The sequence below is a fragment of the Antennarius striatus genome, chromosome 10 (assembly GCF_040054535.1).
Source record: "Antennarius striatus isolate MH-2024 chromosome 10, ASM4005453v1, whole genome shotgun sequence".
NCBI lineage: Eukaryota > Metazoa > Chordata > Actinopteri > Lophiiformes > Antennariidae > Antennarius > Antennarius striatus.
The window spans coordinates 14101879-14129844 of record NC_090785.1 but is presented as its reverse complement, the minus strand read 5'-3'; the positions used below and the strand labels follow the sequence as shown (position 1 = coordinate 14129844).

General features: G+C 41.8%; 2 protein-coding genes across 2 annotated transcripts in view; one reads left to right on the top strand and one right to left on the bottom strand.

The window, feature by feature from the left end:
• nlgn3a (neuroligin 3a) overlaps positions 1–10737 on the top strand; it is a 117466-nt gene extending 106729 nt beyond the window's left edge. Inside the window, 7 exon segments of the mRNA XM_068326249.1 lie at positions 8780–8819; positions 8821–8934; positions 8936–8974; positions 8976–9101; positions 9103–9339; positions 9342–9407; positions 9409–10737. Coding sequence (XP_068182350.1) covers positions 8780–8819; positions 8821–8934; positions 8936–8974; positions 8976–9101; positions 9103–9339; positions 9342–9407; positions 9409–9642 — 856 coding nt within the window. The 3' untranslated portion in view covers positions 9643–10737.
• An 11166-nt stretch (positions 10738–21903) lies between these two features.
• Positions 21904–25151, bottom strand: si:dkey-27i16.2 (regulator of cell cycle RGCC-like). Its single transcript, XM_068325615.1, has 5 exons — positions 25043–25151; positions 24392–24556; positions 23681–23761; positions 23012–23074; positions 21904–22494 (listed from the first exon to the last, which is right to left on the bottom strand). The coding sequence occupies exons 1-5, from the start codon at positions 25050–25052 to the stop codon at positions 22487–22489; spliced, it is 327 nt and encodes a 108-aa protein (XP_068181716.1). The 5' UTR covers positions 25053–25151; the 3' UTR covers positions 21904–22486.
• Positions 25152–27966: the final 2815 nt, after the last annotated feature.

Here is a 27966-nt window from a genome sequence, read left to right as displayed (position 1 = left end):
TTTGTGTTTATTATTTTTAAGTGGCTACTGGAGGAACTAAAGTTTTTGGCATTTCTGCTTCATTTTTCAACCCTGAAGCCAGCTGCTTGTATTAAAACTCATAACTTAGGTGTAACACTGTTTCTGAATGCCCTTTATATTTTTGCTGTATTTTGTTGCAGTCAGATTGTGATGTATTTGTAAAGGTTGTTTGACAAGGGGAGAAAATAACTGTTGTTGATCAGTGAATGGGAATTCAGTCACGACAAAAATATGTCAGATGTGAGGAAGCATTTGAAAGTGTATGGCATATATTTAAGAGCAAAGTAGTATAATTTTAACCATGAAACACAGTTGAAGCATTGATGGAACAGCAGCAAGATTTCATCAAAATTGTTGAATGTTAGACAAATTAAAAGATCCCATTCACTGTCTGAGGGCACTGACTGCTACAAGATCTTAAGATGAGTAGGATGAGTAGGAGTTTAGGTACCTACGGTAACTCCCATCCTATCATCCATCTTTATTCTCAATTTAGATCAGTCACATTTTTGTTTTAATTGGTCTAGTAACTGTAGCCACAGAACATAGTCACATACATATATTACTCACTAGTCTTTTATCTAAATTAAACAGCAGTACTTACAAATCACTAAAAGCATTGATCACACACCTTTTTCATTAGTACAGAGGCACAGAGAAGAATCCTATCCGAGTCCTATTAAAGGATGTCTGTGCAACAGAAAAGAAGCTGCAGGGAAAAGGAAGCTCTGCGATGGATGGTACAGGACAGAAAAGACATTTTTCAACAAAGACATTTTCTTTAGAGGTGTTTTTCCTGAACTTCATGGGTTCCAGTCTGAAAACCTGAGACATATCGAATCTGAGGAAGATTAAATGTTCCTCCAGAATGTGTGCTGTGCTTTTTTGTGCTTGGCTGACTGTTTGAGCTGAGGCTGTGTGTGAGTGGCTGCCTGCCTTTCTGTTCATGTACATGTGTGTGTGTGTGTGTGTGTGTGTGTGTGTGTGTGTGTGTGTGTGTGTGTGTGTGTGTGTGTGTGTGTGTGTGTGTGTGTGTGTGTGTGTGTGTGTGTGTGTGTGTGTGTTTGGCTGGAAACCCTGTATATATTCTCTATTATACCAGAGCCCAAAAGACACAGACTTATCAGAGAGACATATCAAACTTTTGCCCTCAGCATTATCGATTCTCTCAGCGTGGACCGAGTCGATCACTCGTGCCTTGGGTGACTCCGGCTCCCCACAACGCTCAATTTCACCCCCACTCATCTCTAAGTATGGTCCGTTTTGTATGACGACTAGTAATCATCTCCAACAACTGAAATTTAATTTGACAATCTCTTTAACCAGAGGAAATATTGATCCCATTCTGAATGGGATACAGCCTGAAATCTTGTTCTGTTTTTTATCTATCTCTATATCATTCCCTGTCCAATCAGCTAGCATTTACGTCCAGACATATGGCTGATAGGCTTAGCCCCAGAGCCACTGGCTCTGCTGCATCCTTGAACAACTAATGGCAGACTAGTGCAGATGGACTGATGTCAACTGCTTTGGCTCCTCAAGGAAATTACTGAGGTCCGTCAGCGACGCTCAGACTAAACAGCTGTCTCCTCTGCCTGGCATCCATCTTGTGTCACCACGTACAAAAGCAGCCGTTTGTAGATACAGCTGAAGAATATCAGCTGCTGTTTCAGAACAACAGGATGTGTTTAATCCTAATGAGAAAAGATTAGAAAGCCTTCATGTGATCAGTTTCATTCTGATTATGGCTGCCTTCTTATCTCACCTACAACCACGCTAATTCAACAAAAGGGCCACGGGTGGTTAAGCAGCCAAAACCTTAACCTGGCCAATCACTGTGGGCAGCAGCAGAGGCCAAAACCACGGTTTTTACTTAATGACTGATCTCATGTCAGTTTTTGTAGATTTCCATGTAAGCGAATAATTAAATCTTGTAACCAATGGGTGGGAACTAAACTGTTTTGTTTGCCATGTTATGGGTAATATACACCCAATGGTGTGTCACCTTGGCATAACCTCAGAGTGAGAGATTACACGAAGATCACAATTAGGCAGTTGGAAAGCCTAGGATTAGATGCCGGGATAATATTAAACTCAGTATGCCTGTCCATAATGTTACCCTTGCTCGAATAAAGGATGCTACCACCGAATCCTCACAGGGCGTTGAGGATGTGAGGTATTTCTCATACATTCTTAAGTTCATCCTCCTCATTTAGATCATACCAGGAGATGTAGATATCTCCTCCAACACCAACTAAACCCAGTCTGGCTGTAGTGAACGTCCTTTTTAATTAAAGCACAGCTCAATTCCCTTTGCCTTAGTGGGCAGCACAACAGCCTCCTTCCATGTATGTGTAAAGCAGCTCTTGCTCCCCTTCCAGATGTTCATAATGACCTGACCCAGATTTGCTCTCGCTGCCCCGTCTCTAAATCGGCTGCAGAAACGTTTGACACGATGTTAAGACACTTGGGCTGCATGTCAACATTGTATATCACCGCAGCATTCACCCCAAAGCTCTTCCTGTTCCTGGCTCTCATGTGTCATCTTTACAGGATGTATCCCTGTCCACGCAACCCAGCCCCACCCCCACTCACACCCCCATCAGCATCAGTGAACCATAAAAGCATACACAGAGAGCACACTGTCAAATCTTCTTAGTTTGTGTGTGTGTGTGTGTGTGTGTGTGTGTGTGTGTGTGTGTGTGTGTGTGTGTGTGTGTGTGTGTGTGTGTGTGTGTGTGTGTGTGTGTGTGTGTGTGTGTGTGTGTGTGTGTGTGTGTGTGTGTGTGTGTGTGTGTGTGTGTGTGTGTGTTTATACTATGAGGGTGTTCTTTCCTGCAAGTTAGGAATGTTTCAGAAGCTGGGGATTTACTCAGCTCAGAGTTTTGTTTTATCTGGCAGCAACATTTGTTTTACCATTCACAGTCAAAATTGTCCTGTGCTTTATTGCCATAACAACTTCTTCTGAACAGCTTCCCCCAAACTTTCACCACCAGTCTACTCACTGTGACTTCCATGCCTTCACAAACGCAGATGCAAGAAAAAGCAACGCAGACACTGGCGGAACACTTCAGAAGATACAGAATGATGAAAAGCCCTGAAAAACTCAATCATCGTGTCTCATTAGTGTTCTAAATATGTGGGTCTTCCCAGCTCCGTTTTTTTTTTTTTTTTTTAGCCACCCTGACTGGGTCTCATTTTCAGTGTTGTATGTGTTAGCGGTGCCGCATGCAGCACAGGGCCTTAGTTAGTTAGTAGTTAAAGAGCATAGCGCTGTCATGTGTTGGTTTTCTATTCTCATTTTATCACTCTTCCTTCCCCCCTCTTATTTCAGACAAAAAAAGTAACTCGTGTTTCACATTCAAAGCATTCAGCAGCTAAAATATTGAACGTTGCCTCCTTTGTCTTTGGTGACAATGGCTGCCAACCACAGAAATGCACTTAGAAGTAACTACACTGGGTTCGCAGTGCAGTTTAACAACCAGTGCTTTGATTTACAACCAGCCTTCAGATTTTTTTTTTGGTCTTCTTCCTGCGCTGTCGATCAAACCTATGCCCTCTATAAGTTAAACAGTGCATATGCATCATCTCTTTCTCCCATCTGATCTCATTTGAACACTTCTTCAGCCTTCTTACTTTTTACCGTAACTCTCATTGTTACATCACTCATCCCTCACCCTGCCTCTTTGTCCTTTCCCTGGATTATCCTCCCATTCTTTTCAATTCCTCAACCTGCACTGGGGATCTGTGAATGCTTGACAATGTGGAATAGCACAGGCCCAGACATCAACCCCTCTACTCCATTAAATAGGCACTCACTTGATAGGAGATTTGTAGCCAATATCCTGATTTGCATTAGAGAAGGTAAGGAAGTGGTGTGGCTTGTTAAGGGGGCCTGGATGCAATTGATCGGCGGCTATGGTGCGTCCTGAATGTAATGAGAGGAGGACGGTAGGTGAGAACTAGGAGAGAAGAACGTAGATCTGCATATGTACAGATGTATTAGTATGTGGTTATCAGATTAAAATAAAGATAAATACGTAAATAATGCAATTCAGAAGTGGCTCAAAGTTTCTAATTGGTTAAAGGAGGTTGGAAAAAATGTCAGCAGCCTGATCAGGGAGGTTTTGTTTCCTGTCACTCATCTGATCAACCAAATCAATATCATCCATAATAAGAGGTGTTCTGTTAGCTGTGTCCTCCAACACCTCTGCATGCTCCAAAGTCACAGCGCCTCGCCCTGCATCACTTAGTGTGCTGAACCGAAGGCTGCCATTAGATATGAGCCACGCATCACTCAGCCCTCTGCCCCCGGTGTGAGACCACACGAAGGGCAAAAGAGCACGGCCTGATAATTTGCCCATTCGATGCAGAAATTGCCCCTTCATGCTGCACTCGGGCTAAGTCAACAAAACAGAATTGCAACGCATTTATTTTGAAAAGATCTACATGGAATGCAAGGAAAAAGTGTTGAGGACCTTGTGTTTGGGTTCAAAATGACAATTAGCTGCACACTTTGTGTTACCTGGTAAGTAGATAAACAACTGCAGGGGAAGAATTGGCTACAGTGACAGTGACAACAAAAAGTGGGGGGAAAAAACAGGCTTCAACTTTACATATTTCAGCAGCTTAGCGAAATGAGCATCAGCGCCACTGAATTAATGAGACGCCATAGACTGTTAGAGATTCTGGGACCTTGAGTGTGATGAAAATACATTCTTGTCTTCTGCCTTAGGGCACCTAAACATATCTTTTCAGATTTGATGATGGCTAGGTCTATGATCATTCAAGCGCTACAAATTATATCAGGATGAAAAGGGGAAGGTGGGACATGTGAAATGAAAAAAAGAACAAAAATGTATTCATTGCTACCTCTTATCTACCTCTTAAATCGCCACTTGCAGGACTGGAATCAGCAAAGAGCTGTTTCGCCATATGCATAGATGTAGCTCGGAGTCGTGTCTGTCGTCCAGGTGATGCATCTTATAGACGACTTCATCAACCTGAAGAGGCTCGCCATCACCGCTGCAGCGCGTGTACTTCAATAAAAAAAGTGTGTCTTGTGTTCAAGTGTTGCATATGCTTGGCCCCGGAGGTCATCAAATGCAGCGACACAAACACGCAAACAGGTTCACAAGCTGGGAGACAGAAGATGAAGCTCGTATTCAAGCTACCAGTCGATCACAGACACAAACACACCGGAGCACTTTAACACATTTGGCAGGCTGAGGTTAGTGGGGGTCAGCATTGAGAGGCTGTGGTCTGAGGAGGAGATGAAGGTGATAGTTTACAGTACCACAGCCATATGAACACATCAGAAAGGCCATTAAAATGCCTGCTTTTATGGGTGTAATAATCCCTCTGCCCTGCCTGGGTTCCGGCCACAGCTCCAGTGACCATCCAGATTGAGTGGGAGGGCTGCTAATGCAGGACCACCAACATCAACACACTACTGTACATGCCAAGGCTGTTCACACTTCACTTTAACTTTGAAGCTGTTCAGTCACAAACAAACAGGGGAAACAAACACATGATTATTTCAGTTTAACAAATGCTTTTTAACAGGTTAAAATAAACTCCACAAAGTGCCTTCATTTTATTTTATCTCTAATAAAAATTCTTTACTCTGCAGTGATTTCTGGAAGTCTTCAGGCCAGAAATCAGCAGACTGCCAATATGTTATTGAAGAATTTCTCCTTAGAACATGATCAATTCTGTTTTGTTTTGCCGCTGAGTGTTCAACTGTTGTCATTTTGCTGTTTTTACAACCAAAATAATAAGAATACAGCCCCCCAAAAATATCTCTAAAATATTTATCAGTCCAAAAACTTTTCATTTCTTCTGCTGTCATTGGCTTCTAAACTTTGTTAAATTGTGTGAAGTTATTTTGACCTCATGCACGGGGAATACAAAGTAAAATAATAAATATATCTGTCACTGTCATTCACTTCTCTATCAAGCTCTTCTCATGTGTATTTTAAGGAGCGTCACTTACAGAAAACCTCAGCCATGATTTCACTGATTACATGTTCAGCTGAGGAGCTCAGCAGCAGGACTCAGGAAATATAAAGTGGATCTGATTGCATTGCATCACACAGTTCCCATACACACATGTACAGTTACAGCAGGTAACCTACTGGCTCTGACCATTGTGAAAAGTACACGCCGAGCTCAGATGAGTACCACTGGCTCTATGGCTCAAAGCAGGACCTCAAAGCCAGCCTGCAGCCCAAAGTTGAGCAGCAGTGGCAAAACTGTTCAAAGGAATGCAGTCTGTTTACTATTGACTTTGCAACAATTACCCAAGCATATGTGTGTGTAATTAGATAAGGCAGCCAGTTGTTCTCTAATGCGGCAAATCAAATTAACTAAAGATGGCACATTGATTTCTTTCTGTTCCCTAAATTATTCATCTTCACTTGCACTAAACCATCCAGCCAGCCACCAAAGAGCTTTTCTAGCTCCTCCACAATACTGCTCCCTCACTCCCCTGCACACACTGATTGTTTCGTGAGATTTATCCAAGTACCTTTGTGATATTTTGCCACCACAATTCAACAAATTGACCCTCCTGGAAAGAGAGCATTTGCCGTGTTATGGCAATACCCAGAATTCCCATTAACTGAGATTGCTCCGCGCTCCATCATCATTGTCATGTGTGTGTGTGTGTGTGTATGTTTGGTGTATATGTGTGGGAGAACGACAGGAGAGAAAATTTGCTTGCATGAATGTGAGACGGCACACGCAGCACATTATGAGATTCAAGAAGCACGCAGGCTGCAGATAACCACGTCTCAAGTTGTTCCATTGACGTCCTGTTCTTTGGCATGTTGCTCACAGGGAGATCAATATGACCTTACCTCCACCACCCCCTCCTTTGAAACTTAATTACTGATATTCAGCTACAAAGTCATCATAGTCCGCCTGTCAATATTCATTGGGGATCATTACGGGCCTAATAAAAGAGGTTATTTATGGGCTGCTCTGTTGACACCAGCCCAGGTCCATGATTTAGCTCAAGCCATCTCAATTTGCTTCACCTCTAATTCTTTCTGTGTGTGTGTGTGTGTGTGTGTGTGTGTGTGTGTGTGTGTGTGTGTGTGTGTGTGTGTGTTCTGTCTGTGTCTCTCTCTTCTCTCTCTCTCTCTCTCTCTCCTCTCACTCTCTCTCTCTCTCTCTTCTCTCTCTCTCTCTCTCTCTCTCTCCCTCTCTCTTCTCTCTTCTCTCTCCTCTCTCTCTCTCTCTCTCTCCTCTCTCTCTCTCTCTCTCTCTCTCTCTCTCTCCTCTCTCTCTCTCTCATCTCTCTTCTCTCTCTCTCTCTCTCTCTCTCTCTCTCTTCTCTCTCTCTCTCTCTCTCTCTCTCTCTCTCTCTCTCTCTCTCTCTCTCTCTCCTCTCTCTCTCTCTCTCTCTCTCTCTCTCTCTCTCTCTCTCTCTCCTCTCTCTCTCTCTCTCTCTCTCTCTCTCTCTCTCTCTCCTCTCTCTCTCTTCTCTCTCTCTCTCTCTCTCTCTCTCTCTCTCTCACCTCTCCCAGAAGCACTGACCTGAAAAAGAAAAATTGACAGCAGAGAAATGAACACAGGAGAGGTTTGAGGGTGAATTCTTCTGGCTTGGCTTTTAATTCTCTTGGCTGTCTTTTGAGTTTTTTTCAGTCCTTCTGAAAAACAAAACAAAACAAAAAAAATAGCTGGCATATCCCTGAATTTGAACTTTGCCATTGGCATGATAATCAGACCCACAAAGGGATATTTGGTGACATTTACAGAAATATTTGCGCTGAGCCTTGTCTCCTTGCCAACAAGCAATTTTAACTCCTCTTTTCCAACATCAATTATTGTATTTTCAAGACGCTACTCTCTATGTTCTTGTTCACATTTTCACCTATTCTGAAAGCAATAGCCTGAACCCCTAGAAACTCCCATTCCTGGCACCACAAACACAGACTTGTGTGACTGTGGGTTGTGGGTATATGGTAATTTATTCAATAAATCAATAACTTCACTGTAATTGAAATAGTTGGACATCTGCTGTTGAGGCAACGTGTTGACAGCTGAAAAGTGGAAGAGTGAACTCTGTAGATCAAAGAGGAACTGCATTGAGAGTATTTCTATCTTCGTCTCGCAACGTCCCTTTTGTTCCTCACATTCAATTTCACACATGTATCCAAACAAACACTGTTATATCCATGGATGCACACAAACACTGTTTCCTCTTAGTATCTTGATTAATATGGTCCACTTTGCATTAGTGCACGGGATGCCAATGCACACTGTGCTGCCTTCCCAAAGCAATTAGCGGAGGGGCTCCACCAGCATTGGATTATCAACAACAAGATGCCTCCCGACGCAAGTCCTAAAGCCTGCTGACTTATTCATATGTGTTTACTTAAAAAGCCCGTGCCCTGCTTTGTCATTGGACTGCATCAGAACAGAATTAAGAACCACATCTGGGGAGACGGGAGAGAGGGGGGATGAGACCGACAGCCACATTATGCCCACAGATAAGTGTCTGAAAGAGGAGAGGGACTGAGTTGCGCTGAACAGAGATTGTGTGTAACTGAAAAAGATAATGGAAAATTCAGCGGGATAATAGTTGGATAGGATAAATCATTGTCAGTCATCATACACACCTGGATCAATTATTAACTGCTATCTTTCTTTTTAGAATTTTGACATGCATCCTATCCCTGCAGGAATGATGAAATGTGATTTTATAATCTTTATTGACAATGCCACCTTTGTCTCTCCTCCCTGCCTGTAGTGATCCCAACAAACCGGTTCCCCAGGACACCAAGTTCATCCCACACCAAGGCCAACCGCTTCGAAGAGGTGGCCTGGTCCAAGTACAACCCGCAGGACCAGCTGTACCTGCATATCGGCCTGAAGCCACGTGTACGCGATCACTACCGCGCAACCCAAAGTGGCCTTCTGGAAACACCTAGTGCCCCACCTGTACAAACCTCCATGATATGTTCCACTACACCTCCACCACCACCAAAGTGCCACCACCAGAGACCACCCAGAACACCTTGTCCACCAAGAGGCCAAATGAAAAACCTCCTGGCCGTTTAAACACCAAGCGGCCCCCCCATGTCCCCTGCCTATAACAGCGATGACAAAGACTCTTGGGGCGATGACGAGACGGGGCCGCTGGTGGTGGAGAACCCTCGAGATTACTCCACTGAGCTCAGTGTCACCATTGCTGTGGGGGCGTCGCTGCTTTTCCTCAATGTGCTGGCTTTCGCAGCCCTCTACTACCGCAAAGACAAGCGTCGACAGGACTCCGGCCATGGGCAGCCCAGCCCACAGCGGCAGACCACCCCGCCAATGACATTGGCCACCACGCACCCGAGGAAGAGATCATGTCGCTTCAGATGAACCAGACGCACCAACGAGTGCGAGGCAGGGAACAGCAACGAGGGCGCACTGCGCTTGGCATCGCTGCCTGACTACACGCTCACTCTCCGACGCTCTCCGGACGACATTCCTCTGATGACCCCCAACACCATCACCATGATCCCCAATTCACTGGTGGGCATGCCCAATCTACACCCCTACAACACTTTCACAACCGGCTTCAACTCCACTGGCCTGCCGCACTCCCACTCAACCACCCGCGTATAGCTTTAGGAGGTCAGGGAGGAGCCGGCGCAGGCGGGGGAGGAGGCGGCGGCGATGTGGTGGAGGAGGAGGAAGAGGAGGAGGAGGAAGCAGGAGCAGGAGGATGAACGAATGGAGGAGAGGATTGTGTTTTATAAAATATCACAGGGAGGGGAGGGTAGGAGAAGGGCATGAGTGGGATTAAAACATGAAGAGATTTAACTAGACTTTTACTACGAGGAGAGTTGCTGAGAGCTCTCCGTGGATGTCAAGTTGTGCAGAGCTGCCAAAATTAAACTGCTTCTCTTCTCCTGATTGGGGGGGGAGGGTCTTTCTGCAGTGTTTTTTCTAAAATAATCATTTTAAAAGCCTTTTTAAGCAGACTGAGGAGATAGCAACACTTTTTTCTTGAATCATAACAAAAAACAAAGAGAAGTGCTTTTTATTTCCCATCCCTTCCTCCTGCAGGAGACACATATTGAACAATGGCCTCTACGTCGATATTCACAAAATGTTTTTTAATTACCTTTTAGTTTTGTTTTACGTTTCAATGCCTTACACAAAGCTTGTTCTTTTTTTATTATTATTATTATTTCTGTTTCTTGAGACAATTCCAAGTGGGTTGTGTTACACGCTGATGAGACTCAAGGATGAGAGACTGAAACCAGGATGGGAACCTAGATGATATGTAGATGTAGAGATTTTAAAACCCATTTTGGGCAACTCGCTTTTTTTCTGTTGCATACCTACACAAATGGTGTTATCGTTTGGGTTTTTGTTTTTTTTAATCTCATATAGAAATAATTTGTCTGGGACAGCTCTTGCTGGGACATGAGAAGGGAGAGATAAATACTATGTTACTGTGATTGTTTTGTTAAGAAAAAAGTGCATCTTTTTCAACCAATTTATCTGTTAAGCTATCTGATATTATCTCCACAGAGTGTGCACGTACACATGCTGCTTAGAGCACCAGTGTGTCTGTGTGCATGTGAAAATGATTTCTCATTCCTTGCGTGCGAGCGTTGTTCAGAGGATGAGATAAAGGAAGAGACACATTGTCGGAACTTGCAAATGCAAGAGTGGTGAGTGTGTGTGTGTGTGTGTGTGTGTGTGTGTGTGTGTGTGTGTGTGTGTGTGTGTGTGTGTGTGTGTGTGTGTGTGTGTGTGTGTGTGTGTGTGTGTGTGTGTGTGTGTGTGTGTGTATGTGTGTGTGTGTGTTTGCGTGTGTGTGTGTGCGAGTGTGTGCGAGTGTGTGCGAGTGTGTGCGAGTGTGTGTGTGTCCGTGCACCTATTTTTTCGTTGGTAGGTTGTATAATGTGGTTTTTGGAGGGTGGGGGCTGAGTTCTTTCTCATGTTGTTGATTTTGATTCACCACCAGTAGTGTTCCTGCTGCGTCCCTGGGTGTCTGTCGTTGCAAAATAGCACTTTTGTTATTTTCAGAGTTATAAAGTTCTATGTCTAATTTTGCTTAAAGATTACAAGATAAATATTATTTTACATGTAAGAGAAAAAAATAGCTAAAGATTCAAGTGAACTAACTGACATGATTCCACTGACTTTATAAAAGTTTCTCTTCAAAAGCAGACAGTGGCCTGTTTGCACTGAATAAACCAGTAAATCAGTGCACACTTGTATTTCTTTGAATATATATAAATATAGGCATACATACATATATGTATAGGGCTTCTATGGTGATATCACTCCCACCTGCAGAACGATTAAAACACTGTTCAGACAATGAAGCAACGACAGAAATCATTTAAATGTGTGGTTGGAACATCGTAAACCAAGACCACTCTAGGTATCTATGTAAGAGCTCTATATGTATATTTATGTATGAAATATTTAATATTTATTTATGTATACCAGATGCATACATGATGATTGTGCCATGTGCCAAATTAAAACTGTAAAAAATGGAATATATAAAGTTTCACAAAACTTTTTTTAGTTGCTTGATCAAAGTCCTTTTTCTCCCTTCTACGACTTTTTATTATTTCCATTCTGAATGAGTTAAAAAAGAAATATTCTTGCAGGAAGTGCAAGCCTCCCCCCAGGACTTCTCCATACACACACACACACACACTCCTCACCCCCTTCCTCCCCCAAGTCCTCCCTCTTTCCTTTTCTCTCATTGAAACCTTTGAGAAAAACAGGCTAACAGCTTGGGGCCTATCTGCGTGCATAACTCCAGATTTCACTATAATTCATGCAAAGTAGAACTGCAGCAATGGGAGATTGTGGAAAGATTGCCTTGATGTACACACATTGCATCCTATTATATGTTATTCTAAGAAATAATAGATTTATTAATTCTGCAAGTACATCTGACCATTTCCATTAGGTACCTTGCTGTAGCGGAGACTGTGTCGTGCATTACAGTTTGATGCATTGATTGCAACTTGACCAGTGATCCTGGATGAGCGCTGCAATTTTTAGATACTTGATACACATAAGCTTCAACATTTTTATGGAGTACAATATTCCAATTACAATTTCCCCTGGTATTTAATGATTGGAGAAGCAGCAAAGCGAGAATCACAATCTGGTCAGCACATCACCAATACTGCCAGTAGCAGAAAGAGAAAGGGTCATTGAGGAAACGTCTTGGAGGCTGATCTGAGCTGAGATTTCTTGCAGGGAGCTCACCTCTTGATCAGTCAATGCCTTCAAACTGAGCCATTAGTCAGTAAGGCGGAAACAAGCAGCTGCTCTCTCATACATACAGAACATTTAATAAATCTCTCTCTGCTTGTGCTTATGTTAGTAGTAGGACTGTGCCAAATAGTCAGACTTGTTACAGAAGCAGAAGTTCAGGTTGTTTGTCATTTCTGCATTATAAAGTATAGGAAAACAAAATGTGAAAAAAAAACACAGCCCAAGTTGCTAAACCACCAAAATACCAAAAGACCCAACATAGTCCATGAATACATCATGATTATTTCTAGAATAGAATGAACAAACATGTTGGAATGATGTGGTTGGTGGCCTGTTATTTAGAAATGTATTTATCTTGAACTTTACATTTAAATTTAGTTCTGAAAAAATATATGTGAACCTTTCTATATATTCGTAATTCACCAAAATAGTTTATTTAAATTATTTTTATTACAACTATCTGTTGAAGCATGTAAGACAAGGCATGTTTAAGAAATGTGTCGCCATCTGCTGCCCCTCAGAAAACTGGGAAGTTGAATATGATTTCATCTGCAGTCATTACAATATTTAAATATGGCCTTTAAACAGTCCAAGAACACGTCATGTATCTTGAGCAAAACAAAACCTTTCCAGAAAAGGTAGTTCCAATTAAAACTGTCCACACCAAGTCACAGTCATATTCTGCCTGACAGTTCTCGTTGTTGTTGTTGAGTTCCTTTAATCAGAATAATGACGGGGCTTTCCCTATGGAGTAACCAAAAGGAAAGCCCCACAGATATGAACTGACACTTGTTTGTTCCAACAAAGTGTTTGGACTCTTTTAGATGGTTGTTTTGTTTAAAGCACAAAAAACGAAACAAAAAAACCTCTAATCCTTGAACATGGTGTGCCTTCTGCAAGTACATAAATATAACCAATTTCATTAGGTACCCTGGGAACCGATCGCAGCCGTCTCATTTTCAACCACTTATTCACCTTGAGGGTCAAGGGTTATGCTGGAGGCTATCCCAGCTGGCTACGGGCGAGAGGTGTGGTACACGCTGGATGAGACACCAGTGCATCACAGGGCCCACACACAGACAGGCAATCACTCACGCACCACACTCACCTCTGCAGACAATTTGGTGTTGATCACCTAAATTGCATGTTTTTGGTAGGTGGGCGGAGAACCTGGAGAGAGAACCCACACAGACACATGGGGAACATACAATCTCCACACAGAAAGGAGTAGAACCCAGAACCGTCTTGCTGTGAGGCTACCCACTGCACATGAAATAAAAGTGAAAATAATACACATATTTAAATATTATACAGAAAGTAATAAAAACAGGTCATGAGGTTTGGATTTTAATGCCAGGTGATAACTGGTCGCTTCCAGTCTTGTTTTTAAATTGACAACTTGCTCCACTCTTGAATGACTTTTGCTGTCAGCACCACAAATAATATGTCTGACCATCCCATTGTCATCTAGTGATGAGGGAATGAGGTTCGCCTTAAAAGCTCTTGCACCTTGCGCTCCTGCTTTTTTATCGTTTTATCGTTTCCCTTGCTGTTGGCATTTGAATGAACAGCCCATTAAGACACAGTATGAACCTATGTACACTGTCCCCCTCTGCTGGCTGATCCCGGGTGGTGAGAGGTCAGACTCCACTGGCACCGACACACACATGAACTGGGTTAAAACTGAGTGAAGTTAAGAGTGAACTATCAAAGATGAGAAATGTCAGAAGAGGCCAGTCTGTTTTTGCTATGCAATTTTCCATATGCTGTTAAATCCTACCAGATGTCACTGATAATTGGCAGGGGTGGACCTGGTAGCTTTGGGGAACACCATGTCGGACACGCGGCCCTTTAAAAAAAAGCCACAGAATCAAGCACCAAAGGGAAGGCCATGGAAAGAGCAGTGATGTGGTGCATCAAAAGGAAAACGGGGTCAAAGTCCCTCAGCAATGCGGCACCTTAAGTCTGAAATTAGTCCAAACTTCCCGTAACAACACCACCAGTAGGAAACTGGGACCAGCTATGAACCAGACACTTTTCTACAGCCAGGATTTGTTGGCACCTCAGTGAATGTGTTTCCAAAGCGACAGCATCATTCAAGGATTGGCTGGGATATCCCAATGGGGGGTTGTGACTGCCTCGACAGCACACAAGACGAACCCATTCGAGTTAAGGATGTGCCAAATAACACAACGCCCCCCGCTGGGAGAGAGCTGCAGGTGTGATGTGGCTGACGAGGGGAGATACAAGGTGTGCTCCTTTACATGTAGATACTGTGAATTTGATTTTCTACTATGGTAAATGTGTTATTTTATTCTCCCTCTCAACCTCTTCCTCACCCCATCTCTCTCTCTCTTTCTCTCTCTCTCTCTCCTCCTGCTTTCATTCTTCTTTCCTCCCTCGTACTAAATGCATTTTGAGCGGCTCTACCTCAATCTCACACAGACACGACTTGCCCATTTTCTCTTTCTTCTGCTTTGCAAGTACTATTATCACAGCTACTCTCTCATTCAATCATTTAAGTCTAGTTTTCTTGAGTTAGTACGTTTCTCTGTGGACCAAGAAGCTAATTAGCATTTCTCATCCAGAAGTAGAGTGGAACCAAAAGATACTACAATCTAGTGGTAATTTAAACTGTTTTTTTCAAGGCTATTGCCATGCTCCACCCTTATGAATCGGTACTGTCCACATAAATGATGTCAAGTAATCATTGGTTCTGGTGACTTCATAGGTTTTTCTAACAAGGGACATTGTGCTTTTATGAAGACCAAACCAATGATCTTGACATCATTTATGTGACTGTACCGATCACTAAGGGTGGAGCTGGAATAGTGAAAAAAAAAAATCCATCCTGTAGTATCTTATTGTTCTCATCAATATAGAAAATGACATCCATTTTCATTCGACAGTAGACCAACAAGTCTGGTACTGATAATAGTGTTTAGTATATTTTTCACCTAAAAAAATTATAATGAAGACATAACAATCTAAGTGTTCATCTCTGTAAGAGCTGCATGTGAAAACACTGTTCTTCTGGGGAAAAACGTCAAATATCTGACCTTCCTGCTTTTAACAACAAATACTACAAACAGATGAAGTAGTTTTAGCTGTCAAGTCACAGCCGGATGCAGCACACGCTTCAGTGCAATTCACCTCACTGTCATCAAAAAAACATTAAAAAACCCAGAGACAGGAGCCAGACTGGTAGACTGGGTGACGTTTTCTTTAATTACAATGAACACAGGGAGAGGAGCTCTTTCCTCAAAGCTCATCAAACAAGCAAAGCAAGGCGCCATATCTCCCAGCATGCTCAGGGAAATGCGCCCAACATAGTGCTACGGTCCAGGGAAGATGCTGTCGCAGAGTTGTCAGATAATTAGCTGGAGTATCACCCGATAGCATGGCTGTTTTATGTGTTTTTATGATTTTTGGATGTCGATAGAGTCCTGTGGCACAGAGGTATAAGCTACAAGCTGTGGCTTGCCAGACAGCACTTGTTAGCAAGGACAAATTCATTGCTAACTGCATTTAGTCTTACAATGTGAGTTTTTGTTTAGAAAAAATTTAAATGCCGTGTGTGTGTGTGTGTGTGTGTGTGTGTGTGTGTGTGTGTGTGTGTGTGTGTGTGTGTGTGTGTGTGTGTGTGTGTGTGTGTGTGTGTGTGTGTGTGTGTGTGTTTATATATATGTACAGTGTATATATAATATAAATGTATTATATATATACTGTATATAGTTTTTTATTTTACAAATAAAAAACTGAAAAGTAGGATATACAAAAGTATTGGCCCCCTGTTCTCTCAGCTCAGCTAACCGACTCCAGAAGTTCTCTGATGACGTCTGAATGATCCAATGTTGACCTAAATGACAGCAATGACAAAACAGAATGCACCTGTGTGCCATTTGGTCTCACATTTGCACATCCTACTTTTCAGTTTTATTTTTTTAAACGCAATATAAAATGTTGAATAAATCTGGTTCCACTTCACGATTGTGTCTCACATGTTGTTGATTCTTCAAAAATATTTTCAGTTTGTTATCTTTAAGTTTGAAGCCTGAAATGTGACAAAATGTCAAAAAGTTTTGGGGGGGGCCAATACTTTCACAAGGCACTGTGTGTGTGTATATATATATATGTGTGTGTGTGTGTGTGTATTATATATATATATATATATATATATATATATATATATATTTATATATATATATATATATATATATATATATATATATATATATATATTTGTATATTTGTATATGGCGGTGAGTGGGTGTGACAAACTGCAGCTGCTTTGTGAGAATGGAACGACCTCTACAGTAATGAGCTTTTCAACAGCTAAAGAGGCTGTTTTGGTTTTTATGGGGGCCCAGTAAAGCACAGTAACAGCCGTTACTCCATCCAGTACAAGCAGTCCCACCTGCCCCTGGCCTAAAGCTGCCTTTCGACTATTTAATGATCTCCCCCCTGTAAGATGGATAGCCTCGAAATCCCAAGGAGGACGCTGAGACTACAGCATGTATCCTCCCAGTGTGAGTGAGGGAAGTAACAACAGCAGGAAACAAGCACATTTTAAGCCTCTACATGGTATCTATCCTGTTTTCTGTCCAGAAAATCCTGTTTCCAAGAGATATTGCTCGACGGCTAATTTTTCTAGTCGTTGTTTGGGGTCTGACGGTGTGTTGGGAGAACAAGTTTGCTGGGAAGATTCACAACTGCCTTCTGACGTGCTTGCATAGTTCGCAGCGTTGACTTGCAGATTTGAGCTACTTTTACCAAGTTGTTTCTGCAGCTGAGGTGTGACCCATTATCTTTAAATTGCATCAGCTGGAGTTCACCATCAGATGGCAGTCCACTAATGCCTTTTTTCAGATCTAGGTTGCTGGTGGCAAGGGAAGGTTGCATCAGTTTGGCGTCTGAACTTGCCAGCCTGCGCTGCTCTGGTACTGACTACAGAGGACTCCCAGAGGACTTCCTTAAAGTATCTTATCACTTAGATCACATTATGTTCACTCTCAGTGGCATCAATTTGATATGCAGTGCTAATCCATGCTACCAGGCTTTTTATAGACCTTTCAGATCAAATACATTGAGACTGACTTGAATACATGAGTTCCTCTCCCCACACACACACACACACACACACACACACACACACACACACACACACACACACACACACACACACACACACACACACACACACACACACACACACACACACACACACACACACACACACACACAAAAAGCATACTTGTTTCTGTTTAATACTCGATACATCCTTTGAAGTTAGCTTACTTTTACCCCGAGAGGCGGAGACGTTTATTTGTCAGTGATGCCTGAATGCTAGTCCTGTATACTCGGTTTGTGTGACAAACTGAAAGGCACTTTTTTACCCAAAACATGAAACTAATACTTAATATGAAGTTTTATGAATAGCTGACCTCATAAAACTTCTAAATCCTTTTCAAATATGAAATACTTCAACTTCACCTCGTCTCGTACTACCGGTATGTTTGTCGTTTAAAAATGATATGAATACAAATTAATGCATTTTCACAAAGCCTGCATAAAATCGATTTCAAGTTTCTCATTTACCATGGGTTGTAATTAGTAGTCGTGTCATAAAGAGGACGGTTGATCGATTGGAAAGCAGCTAAATTGAAAGTTTAAACAGCAAAGCAGTCCACGGACAACTCTCATGTCAACTCTGAGATGTTAGAAATTGTACACATTTGTTTCGATTCGCGCTGCTGACACTACTAACACACCAGAAACCTAGTGTGAGACCCACTAGTGTGAATGACATCTTACTGCCACAGTGCATTACAGCATTAAACAACATTTTTCCTGCCCACTAGGTAGCCCATGGCATTTGTTAAAACTATGTTCACTGTCACTTGCACTCATGTAACATCTGTTAGCTTTTATTCCCATTTCACAGCAGTGTTCACTATGCAACTAATCCCTATATTGGACATTATTTTAAGTACAAAGGCACTCAGTAATACAAGAATTGACAAGAAATGACTACATTTGTGGTCTCTTACAGGTTTTGTGTTGTTTCTCTCAGTTTCAGTAATGAATTCTAATAAATTGCCTGTGTGACTTGAAAGGCGAAGGGTGAAGTAGCATGAAGAAATCCCCAGTCAAAAGTGATGCAATGGCTCATTTCAGTTCTAAGGAAGGATGAATGAGTCACGTTTTTCTGCTGTGTGCTTGTCCGAAAATAATTACACGGGTTACCTCTTCCTTACAAGGCTGTCTGGGAAGTCAACAGGAAATGGCGTGGTGACCATAGGTTGAAACTGAGATTTACATTGTCAGTGACTTAGTAAATTCCAAATAAGCTATTAAAATGTTTACACTGCGTAATGGTTTAAAAATTAAGGATGATAAATTTGTTTTTACCAGAATGAATATTGCATCATAAATTAGTTTCATTTTATGATCCACATCACTTTAAGATTTTGTTTTGTGATGCTGTGAAAGGTTTGTTTTCATCAATGATTTTACTAAACACAGAAGAAAACAAGCTGTTTTGATTATTTATGATATGTTAATGAAACCCACAAATTCTGATTTTCACCTTAAGATAAACTCTTGCATTTGTACACAAATCAAACACGTCCTAATCTACACTTGAGAGTGCTCTGGTTGAAGAAAAAACATCCGTATGGTAAAATGATTAAATGAACAAGGTAACACTGATGCTTATCTTATCAGCACCTTATATAATAGTCTAGACCACGGCTGTGTTGATGAGTGAACGCTGGCTTGTGTTGAATCTGCTTTGAGTGGTCAGTCAGGCTAGACAGGTGCTATGGTTACTGTTAGTTTCTAATTTAATTAAGCACAAACACACAAGTAGAGCAGAGCCAAAGCCGATGTGATGTCATTCATTCAAAAACAGTATGAACTTTTGACCTGGGTCTGGTGTTAACCAAAAAAAAAAATTGACAGGATCAAATTTATGGACAACACAAAGGCCTGTAGCTAATTTCATGACGATCTATCCAACAGACATTTCAGTGAAATGTCAACAATGGTGCTGGAGGAAGTCTTAATATATGCTCTGGAAAAAGATCCATAGATTTCACAACAATCCATTCCATTGAACCAAAGGAGTGGAATAACCAGTAAAACCAAAACGCCTTTAGCATGAGCTAAAATATAAAGCTATGGACCACTGCACTCGGGTCTTTATGTGGTCCATGAATATCTGACTCGATATTGATGTGAGGTCACACAAGAGATATTATCTCATTTCCAGTGATATGGTCAAAGCTCCTCATTCTGCCTGTGGAGAGTTGTGCTCCAACACCAGAGCAGTGATCTGAGTCTTGATCCCAGCTCACAGGCTGGTCTCGGCTTTGTGTGTCTTCTGTTGTTCGGTGTGTGCGTTGGATGGTTGTGCTGGCTAATTCCTTGGGAGAGCGTGGTTAGCCTGGATCATTTGGGGAGCTCTCAGGGGAGCGGCGTTGCTCCAGTCTCTCATCAGGCAGATGACGGAGGGGCTGCGTGCTCTGCATGCTGTTCTTGTCTCGGCCGTGATAGCCTCGCTGCACAGGCCATATCTCTGCTTCATTTACTCATTGTCTGATAATAAGTGTCTCCTTTTTTGCTATACTCAATTACATCTTCATTAGCTTGCTAACTAGCTTAAAACAAACCGGAACTGTGTGCAGAGATTTTAAGTCCATGTGACATTTATTACTAAGGTGCCTGAGCCCATAGGTGAGGAGCAAGGGGTGGGACATATTTATTATGTCTTCATCCCTCTTTCCCCACTCACCATCTCATCATAACATCATTTCACTTTAAATTACCAGCCAGCGAATGCTTCATTCATCATTCATTCTGTCTGTTATCTAAACAAGGAGACCGGCTGACATTTTGGCCCCTCACTCGAGTGGACTGCCAATCAAAAGCTGGTCTCTGTAATTAGTTAAACAATGGGGAGCTGCTCCCCGAAGACAAACTGATATATTACATCAGATCCTGAAGAGCAATCTAATAAAAATCATACGGGTAATTAGTGGCTGGTGACTTTTTGTGTGCAGTGAATTGAGGGGGTGGATTAAAGAACAGGAGCGATGTCGAAAAAGAAAAAAAAAATCTCTGAGCTGCATTTGTAAGACGTCACCACATTTCCTGCATTTTTGCAATTCCTTGCCTTCTCTCTTTGAAAACAGGATGTGTCCTTCATTTGCAAGGGAAGCTCCATCATGTCAAAGACAACTTTGTTTGTTACTAACCTGAACAGCAGTGGCCTCAATCAGTCATCTTTGCCGTTTTCTAAGTAGAACAGACGACGCGGCAGGAGCAGGTTACCCCTATGTGTTTTCCTATTGTTGGAACTCTCTGGTTTTCCTTTCTGTCTCTTTTTTGGAACCACTGTTCCCCTGTACATTTTAATGATGTCAAATTTTAAGCTCGTCTATTTTACTGCTACATTCTCCCTTTCTCCCGAGGCCAGAGCCAATTCCAAGGCATCGGAGTTAAATATTTAATTACAGTTTGAGGTGGTGAAAAAACTGTCTTTTAATGAAACACAAACAGACAAAGGACAGTGTTTTAAACATCTAGCCTTCCTCTATTTAATCACTTGCTACTGACACAATGTCGAAAGGCATCTCTACTCGGGCAGTCTATCTATAATGTATCACCCAGACCAGTGAACAGATGATGGGCGATCAACCAGCTGCTTGTGTATTTTTTAGGAGAAAAAAAGGATAATTCAATAATCTGCTGAACCCTAAAATCTCTCTTTCCAAGTTTTCCTTCACTCTTCATCACTCTGAAACCAGAGTCTCATGTGACTACAATAAGCTGTGCAGCTAAATATTTCAGAGATTGTTCAAATTGGATCCTCATTCAACCTTATCCTCAACTCTTGCAGTTCTGCAGCAAACTTAAAATAATTGTGCATACTTCAGCTGGAATAGATGTCGTTCAATGTAAAATCAGAAGTCACGAGTACAAATGGTAATTTAACAACACAGCATTCATTTTAACCTTGTCTGTTTAACCAAGAGGCATTTCTCTGACAAGAAGACACCTACAAACGTAAACCTTCTCTACGATGAAATGATGTTGGAAATTAGACCCAACCATGTCAGAAAATTCAGTTAGAAAGCCACCAACACTACATTACAGACAAAGCAAACAAAGCAGAACAATCTTCTTTGTGCTCAGAGTTGTGACAATAAGTTATAGCAGAGTCAAAGCCCTGCTTACAGCAGAAAATCTAAATGAGCATTGTTGCATTGAGAACAGCTGACACACTTCCCTTCACATGATGCCTGAGCTAAATTTGTGGGTTTCCTGATATGGTGGCAGCAGAGAAACTCAAAGCATAATCAAAACAGACAGAAAAAGCAGGGGTGCAAACAAAAAAGAAAAAGAGTAGCTCATGTGGTATGATAGTAGGCTCAGTCAAATCAGGGGACAGTGAGGGTGTAGGCACATTGAATATAATTTGTTGTCAGTGCTGTCAGGGTCTTTCCACATTACGTGTTGAATCAGATGTGGGCAGCGAGGCCAGGAGTTTCTCCACGCTCAGTCTGGAGCCAAGATTAGATTTAGTTTTACACAAATCAACAGAAGCAATGAAGTAGAAAAACATCTCATCAATATTTCCTTTTATTTATAATATGTGCATCAATCTGTACAACACTTAGATACATTTAAAAAAAAAAAAAGAATATTAACAAGAACTGTACACTGGAATTAAAATCTGATTGGTACATGGCAAATCCAAATCAGTCGAATTTAAAATTAGTCTAGAGCTGAAGTGCCGTTTGTAAATTTTCAGCTGAAGGAAGATCAGCCTGTTGAAAATGGCACTCAGGATTTAGGGCCCTTCACTGGCATAGCCCTTTTAGTAATTTTAAATGGAGCATGAAATATTCTCTCTATTCTCCTTGCAGCTTTTCCTTTTTCATCCTGAACAGACAGGCTTTGTTTAATTTCAAGAATGTGTCACACATTCCACATTTGATGCTGCAGGGACATCTTCATGGTGACAGGACATGACATTGCAGCAGTCTTAGGGAGTTTTTAATTTGGAAATGTCCTTTTAATCTCTAATGTTAAAATTTTCCCCTTGAGGTGCCAAAGGATGACTTGGCTCTCTCAGGTCTGCATGGCCACATCGCCACTGGCCCTCTTCACCCCCTCATCTTTAGGGCCTGCTTCTTCCCTCTGTTCACATTTCTGCAAAACAGAAAGAGAAAACTGCAGAAGGTAAGAAGCCAGAATAAGAAGCCAAGCAAACACTGAATAACAGCCTTGTAAAGATGTAGGGGGTTTATGATTAATTTGTAACATTAGTTATCTCTATGTCTAGATTACTGATAGCAGAGGATGTATGCTTTGTTCTTTTGCGGTTTGTGAGTGTGTGTGGGGGTGTGTGTTCACAGGGCTTGTGTTCACAGCCTCTGAAACACCACTGCTTTAGTGCTGATAGCAGAACCACAATGCTCATGCAGTCAAGTATGCTATTATCACTAAAGGTAGTTCAGATCATCCAGACACATTTACACACAAGAGGTGCGAAGAGATAAACTGGGGGTGTTGCACAGAGTAGACACAAAGTGGCCTCTACCACACAATACTACTTCAGTGTGTAATGTGAGCTCTGTGAGCGTCTACCAACATTACTAACTTGTCAAGTGAAAAGAGAATAAATTGAGATTGAGTGATAGGGGGTGTAATTCTCCAACAGACAAACCTGCAAGTTCCTGGTCCAACATGTTGATAAAACTCTCAAGATCTCTTGTGTCTCCCAGCTTGGCTGCAGAAAGAGGAGAGAAAGTCAAGAAATTTGAGAATCTGAAGGAAAAAAAGCAGCAGTGGAACATTTTTGTGGAGAAATGTGGCTGAGTTTTATGGTATTTCCATTGGATCAGACGTGAAAACTAAAAATGACTGCACATTTTTTAGCAAACAGCTTCTGAGTTTCAAGAAAAGAGCCACAGTTTCTTTTCTGCAATTTATGATGAAGCTCATCTTGAGCTTTATATTTTAAAGCCATTTCTCCACAGCTTGGTGGATCCAGCTGGGGTCTCTGTCGTAAATGAGGTAAGGCTCTCTGTGAGTGACACACCCTGGTCACCTTTTTGAAAGGTAATGGTAGCTTATGTCATTCAAACACACCTGAGCCTGTCTCGACATGTAAAAACACAAATAGCCCCAGCAGGAAGCATGCAGGAGGGAGCAGCTGTGACATCACGACCACAGCGGTGGGGCTTTGTTGTGTTAAAAACTAAAGAGCTCCCAGCTCCTGGAGGGGTTTGTGTGTTTCTCTGAGGCTGTGATAGTGATCAGAGCAGACGTGATAGTGATCGCCGTTTCAGTGGGGCTATCTGGATGCAGATAGGCTGATGGGAGACTCTCGTACCTTTTGGTGCCAGCGTTATGCCTGCTGTGTGCAGCTCCTCCTCGCTGGTGTTCAAACTGTTTCCCAAAGAAGCTTCGCTGCCTGGGGGGGGTGGGAGGCAGGGGGGGGGGGGGGGGGGGTTAGTAGAGATAAACAGATGACAAGCAGCAAGGCCAGCCCATGCAAATGATCAACACCTACTATGACAACAACTGTAACACAATGATACAGCCAAACACAATGACTGCAGCACACAGTCAAGTGAAGGCAAAGGCATACTCGCTGTGAGTGTCAGCTTTTGTGAGCGTGTTTGGCTCGAGAAATGTTCGGGGGGCCAAAAGAGTTACAATAATGACGACGCATGGGAGCAGAGAAGCTCGCTTCCTCCTTTTATCTCATAACTGTCGACAAACACAACGGATAAAGCAGCGAAAAACTCAGACAATTACAGACGATAGGTTATCTAAAATTGCAGTTCATTCCAGTGCATCAACTGTATTGTCATGAGCAAAACAGCCACTTTAATACAAGAGTCCAGGGACGTGTCCTCTTGTACCACTAATTCCATGCAAATTGAAAATGTCAAGCTGCAGTTGTTTGTGCTGATAAATAGACTTTATGCAACCTCACCCACCTGAAATTGATGCGCCAGAAAGGCTTTACTTCCCCAACCCTCTGAATGATCAACATTATTTTTATTACAATGACACAGGTAACAAATCTGTCACTCACTGTAATCTGAATCTTCCACCCCGCTGTCTTCCCCCATTCCTGTGCGACTTTTCGCCTCCTGCAGGATGTGCTGGTAGGCATGAGATCTGCTTCTAGAAGGGGACTTCAGCTCCTCCACCACATCCTGGAATTCATGCAGCAACTCGCCAAGCTCAAGCTCTAAGTCTGCGGAAAATGTGACAGCAGTTGGAGGGAAACCATGAATCATGTTGCACTTGAAGAAAAACGTGACGCTCATCTAAGATGATTTCAGGGAGCAAAAATACCCAACAGCCCTTTGAAGCAAAGTTACAGCTTTAAAAATATCTAGTGTACAAACTGGAATTGAACAAATATTACATCCAAGTCATTGTGGTTTATGGTAAAAACCACTGTTACAGTATTAGTCATGACAGTTTGTGTGGATAGTATGAAATTTATACACGATGAAGTTAAAAGTAGAATATGGGAAGAGAACAGGAGTTGCCAGAAGCCTTGATAAATATGAACACACACATTCAACAACTTCTGTAAGTTATGAACAAATGTGGATTTCAAAAAGTTAACAAGTTCTCATTCTCTCAGGGTAACTTCCACTTTTAATTTGTATTAAAATGTTAGTACTCGAATAGATAACATCCTGGTTTGCTGTTCGCTCCACAGAGGACTCACCTGTGGACATGTCTTAGCCGTGGACCAGGCCGTCACCAGTCTGCTGTACCTCCGAGCGCTGATGAGCCCACTGGCTCTGCGGTTTAAACTCAAGCAGGTCCACGCCCATTCGCCAGCTGACACGACAAGCCAATCAGAGCGCAAAGAAAACTCACCGCTGAGCTGTAACCGGAAACAGTGGGCGGGACGTTCACCGGAAAACCACACGCGGATGACACCGCGGTACTCCCGGTTAGAAAACTCTGTCTAGACATGAAGTCAGTTTATTGTGTTATTCATGCAAGAGTCACACTGATTTGTACGGAAGCGTAGAGCTGCCACACCAAGAAAATAAAAACCGGGACGTATCACGTTATTTCGTGATACGTATCTCGGAATTTCGTGATAGTATCTCGGAATTTCGTGATACGTATCTCGGAATTTCGTGATAGTATCACGTAATTTTGTGATACGTATCTCGTTATTTTGTGATACGTTTCACGAAATAACGTGATAGGACTTTTTAAAGTGGTTTCATTTACTGTCTGCTGGCCATCAGTAAATCATGGCTCCTTTACATGATGCCATTGAATTATATTTCATGCTTGGCTTGAGACATGGTGAGATTTTACAGTTTTTGGGCTCCGTGGATGAAATTTATATAAGCATGCGTACCCTAAGACGACACTTGAAAAAGATGGGGCTATACCGGAGGAAAAACGAGTCGGACCCTCTTGAGGGTCGTTCCTCATTGATGAGCTGGAGGGACACAGCCGGCTGCATGGATACAAGCTCCATCATGTCAACATGACATTCATTCATTCATTCATTCATTCATTCAGTCATTCATTCATTCATCTTCTAAACCGCTTAATCCGCAAACGCAGGTCGCGGGTCAACATAACATTTTATCACGAAATAACGTGATACGTATCACGAAATTCCGAGATACTATCACGGAATTCCGAGATACTATCACGGAATTCCGAGATACTATCACGGAATTCCGAGATACGTATCACGAAATTCCGAGATACTATCACGAAATTCCGAGATACGTATCACGAAATAACGTGATACGTCCCGGTTTTTATTTTCTTGGTGTGGCAGCTCTACGCTGCCGTAGATTTGAGCTGAAGCAGCGAGAGACAAAATAATTAAACCTGAAGCAAAAACTTCTTTCTTCAATAGAGTTCCAAAAACGCTGGGTGAAGTTTTCTTGGTTAAGTGTGGGATAAAAAAAATATAGGTCCATAAATAAAAGTATTAAATAAACACGTTGTGTTCAAAAAAAGTTTCTTGGAAGAGTTTTGCTCTGAAAACCGTCATCTGAAACAAATCTTTGAACCATATTTTGTAGCCAAGGAAACAAATACAGAAAAAGCCAAACCGATGATAAACGGTGATAAATAGCAAAAATGCGCCCGTTCAGAATTTGGATGCTGTGAAAAAAATAAAAATAAAAGACATTTATCATTAAATTTGTTCTTATTTCAAACAAACAGACCGACGGGTGGATGGAATGGACAGGGCCCCTTCACATCACCTTATTAGGGATATTTGTACTCATCTGTAGTGGCTGCTGTGGTGTGATTTTTTTTTTAAATCTAAATTGTTGACTCTGTTTGAGCTAACCATAATTCAACAGAAGGCATTAAATTTGCACAAAGGTGTAAGTGAAACGGATGAGGGATTCCTCTGCAGTAATGGTGTAGTACTCTGCTCTTCCGACAGAGGACCTCAGTGGTTCTACCGGTGTCGCCTGTGGCAGAAGAGGCACATAGATCCTGCTATTCAATTACACCAAAATGTAATTGTCAAAAGTACTAAGAATGCAGAAAAGCACACTTTGGCATGGCTACATCATTCGTGGTATCTTATAGTGCTTACATGTCTTTAGCACTGAAATGTAACTAATCAGAATGGGTTTACTTTTATTATTGAATATACACCTGGGTCATTTAAGCAATCAGGTTTCACCATATTTCTATCTAAATACTTAATCTACATAGTAATTAGAAACTAGAATGGCACTCAGTAAAGTATATACCTCCAATAGCTTTCCTTAATTAAATCCAAGTTCCAAACAGATATCAGAATGACTGCTCAAGATTCTAATGCTAAAAAATCATCTACCTCTTCATCTGCATTCAGATTTATTTAGTATTTTCTGCCACCCTTCCAACTCTGCCGCCAACTTTCATGAAAATCTATTTTGTAGTTGTTTGATAAACTAACAGATGGTGGTTACAACATTACTTCCTTGTTGGTGGTAACTAAATTCATCAAATAAATGTAGAGCAAAAAAGAAAAACAAGGATAGTCTGAAATGTACTGTACTATGAAATTGTACTTCCCACCGGTGTTCACCTGCAGAAGAAGCAAGCACCTGTTTAGTCCCATGTGTGCAAGAAGTACCATAAAATATTAACACTGTTATCCTCACAAAGGAAGTATATTCATTTAAGTTATAAATGGAGGTCCGTGCTCCCTGAATGCTGTCTGGTTGTCATTTTGTTTAAGAATTCTTCATCTCCAGGAGATACAGCCTTGAACAAATTTGACCAGAGGAAAACCAGAAAACAAAACTGAGATCAAAACATGATTTCGGGACTGCTATAGTGCAATGAAGTATTTTTTTTAAAAACAGGTGCCAGGTGTGCTATTGAAAAATACGTGCGCAAACAAGTTTTGTATTAATGCATTAATCCTGCCTAACACAGTTTGCATGAAAGAGATTTACATAACACAAGGCCCACGCTTACTCACTGCTTTGTTCGTTTTAAAAGAAGGAGGTACAGTACATGAGTTCAAATCATGCAGATAAACCTGTTTGTTCCTCTGTTTTCCCCTGTGTAAGCCTCTCACACATGGTAAGTGTGGGTAGGTGGAGCTTGGAACTCATTCTGTCAGCAGCTGTCCAGGTTTAGGTCAAAGCCTCCGTC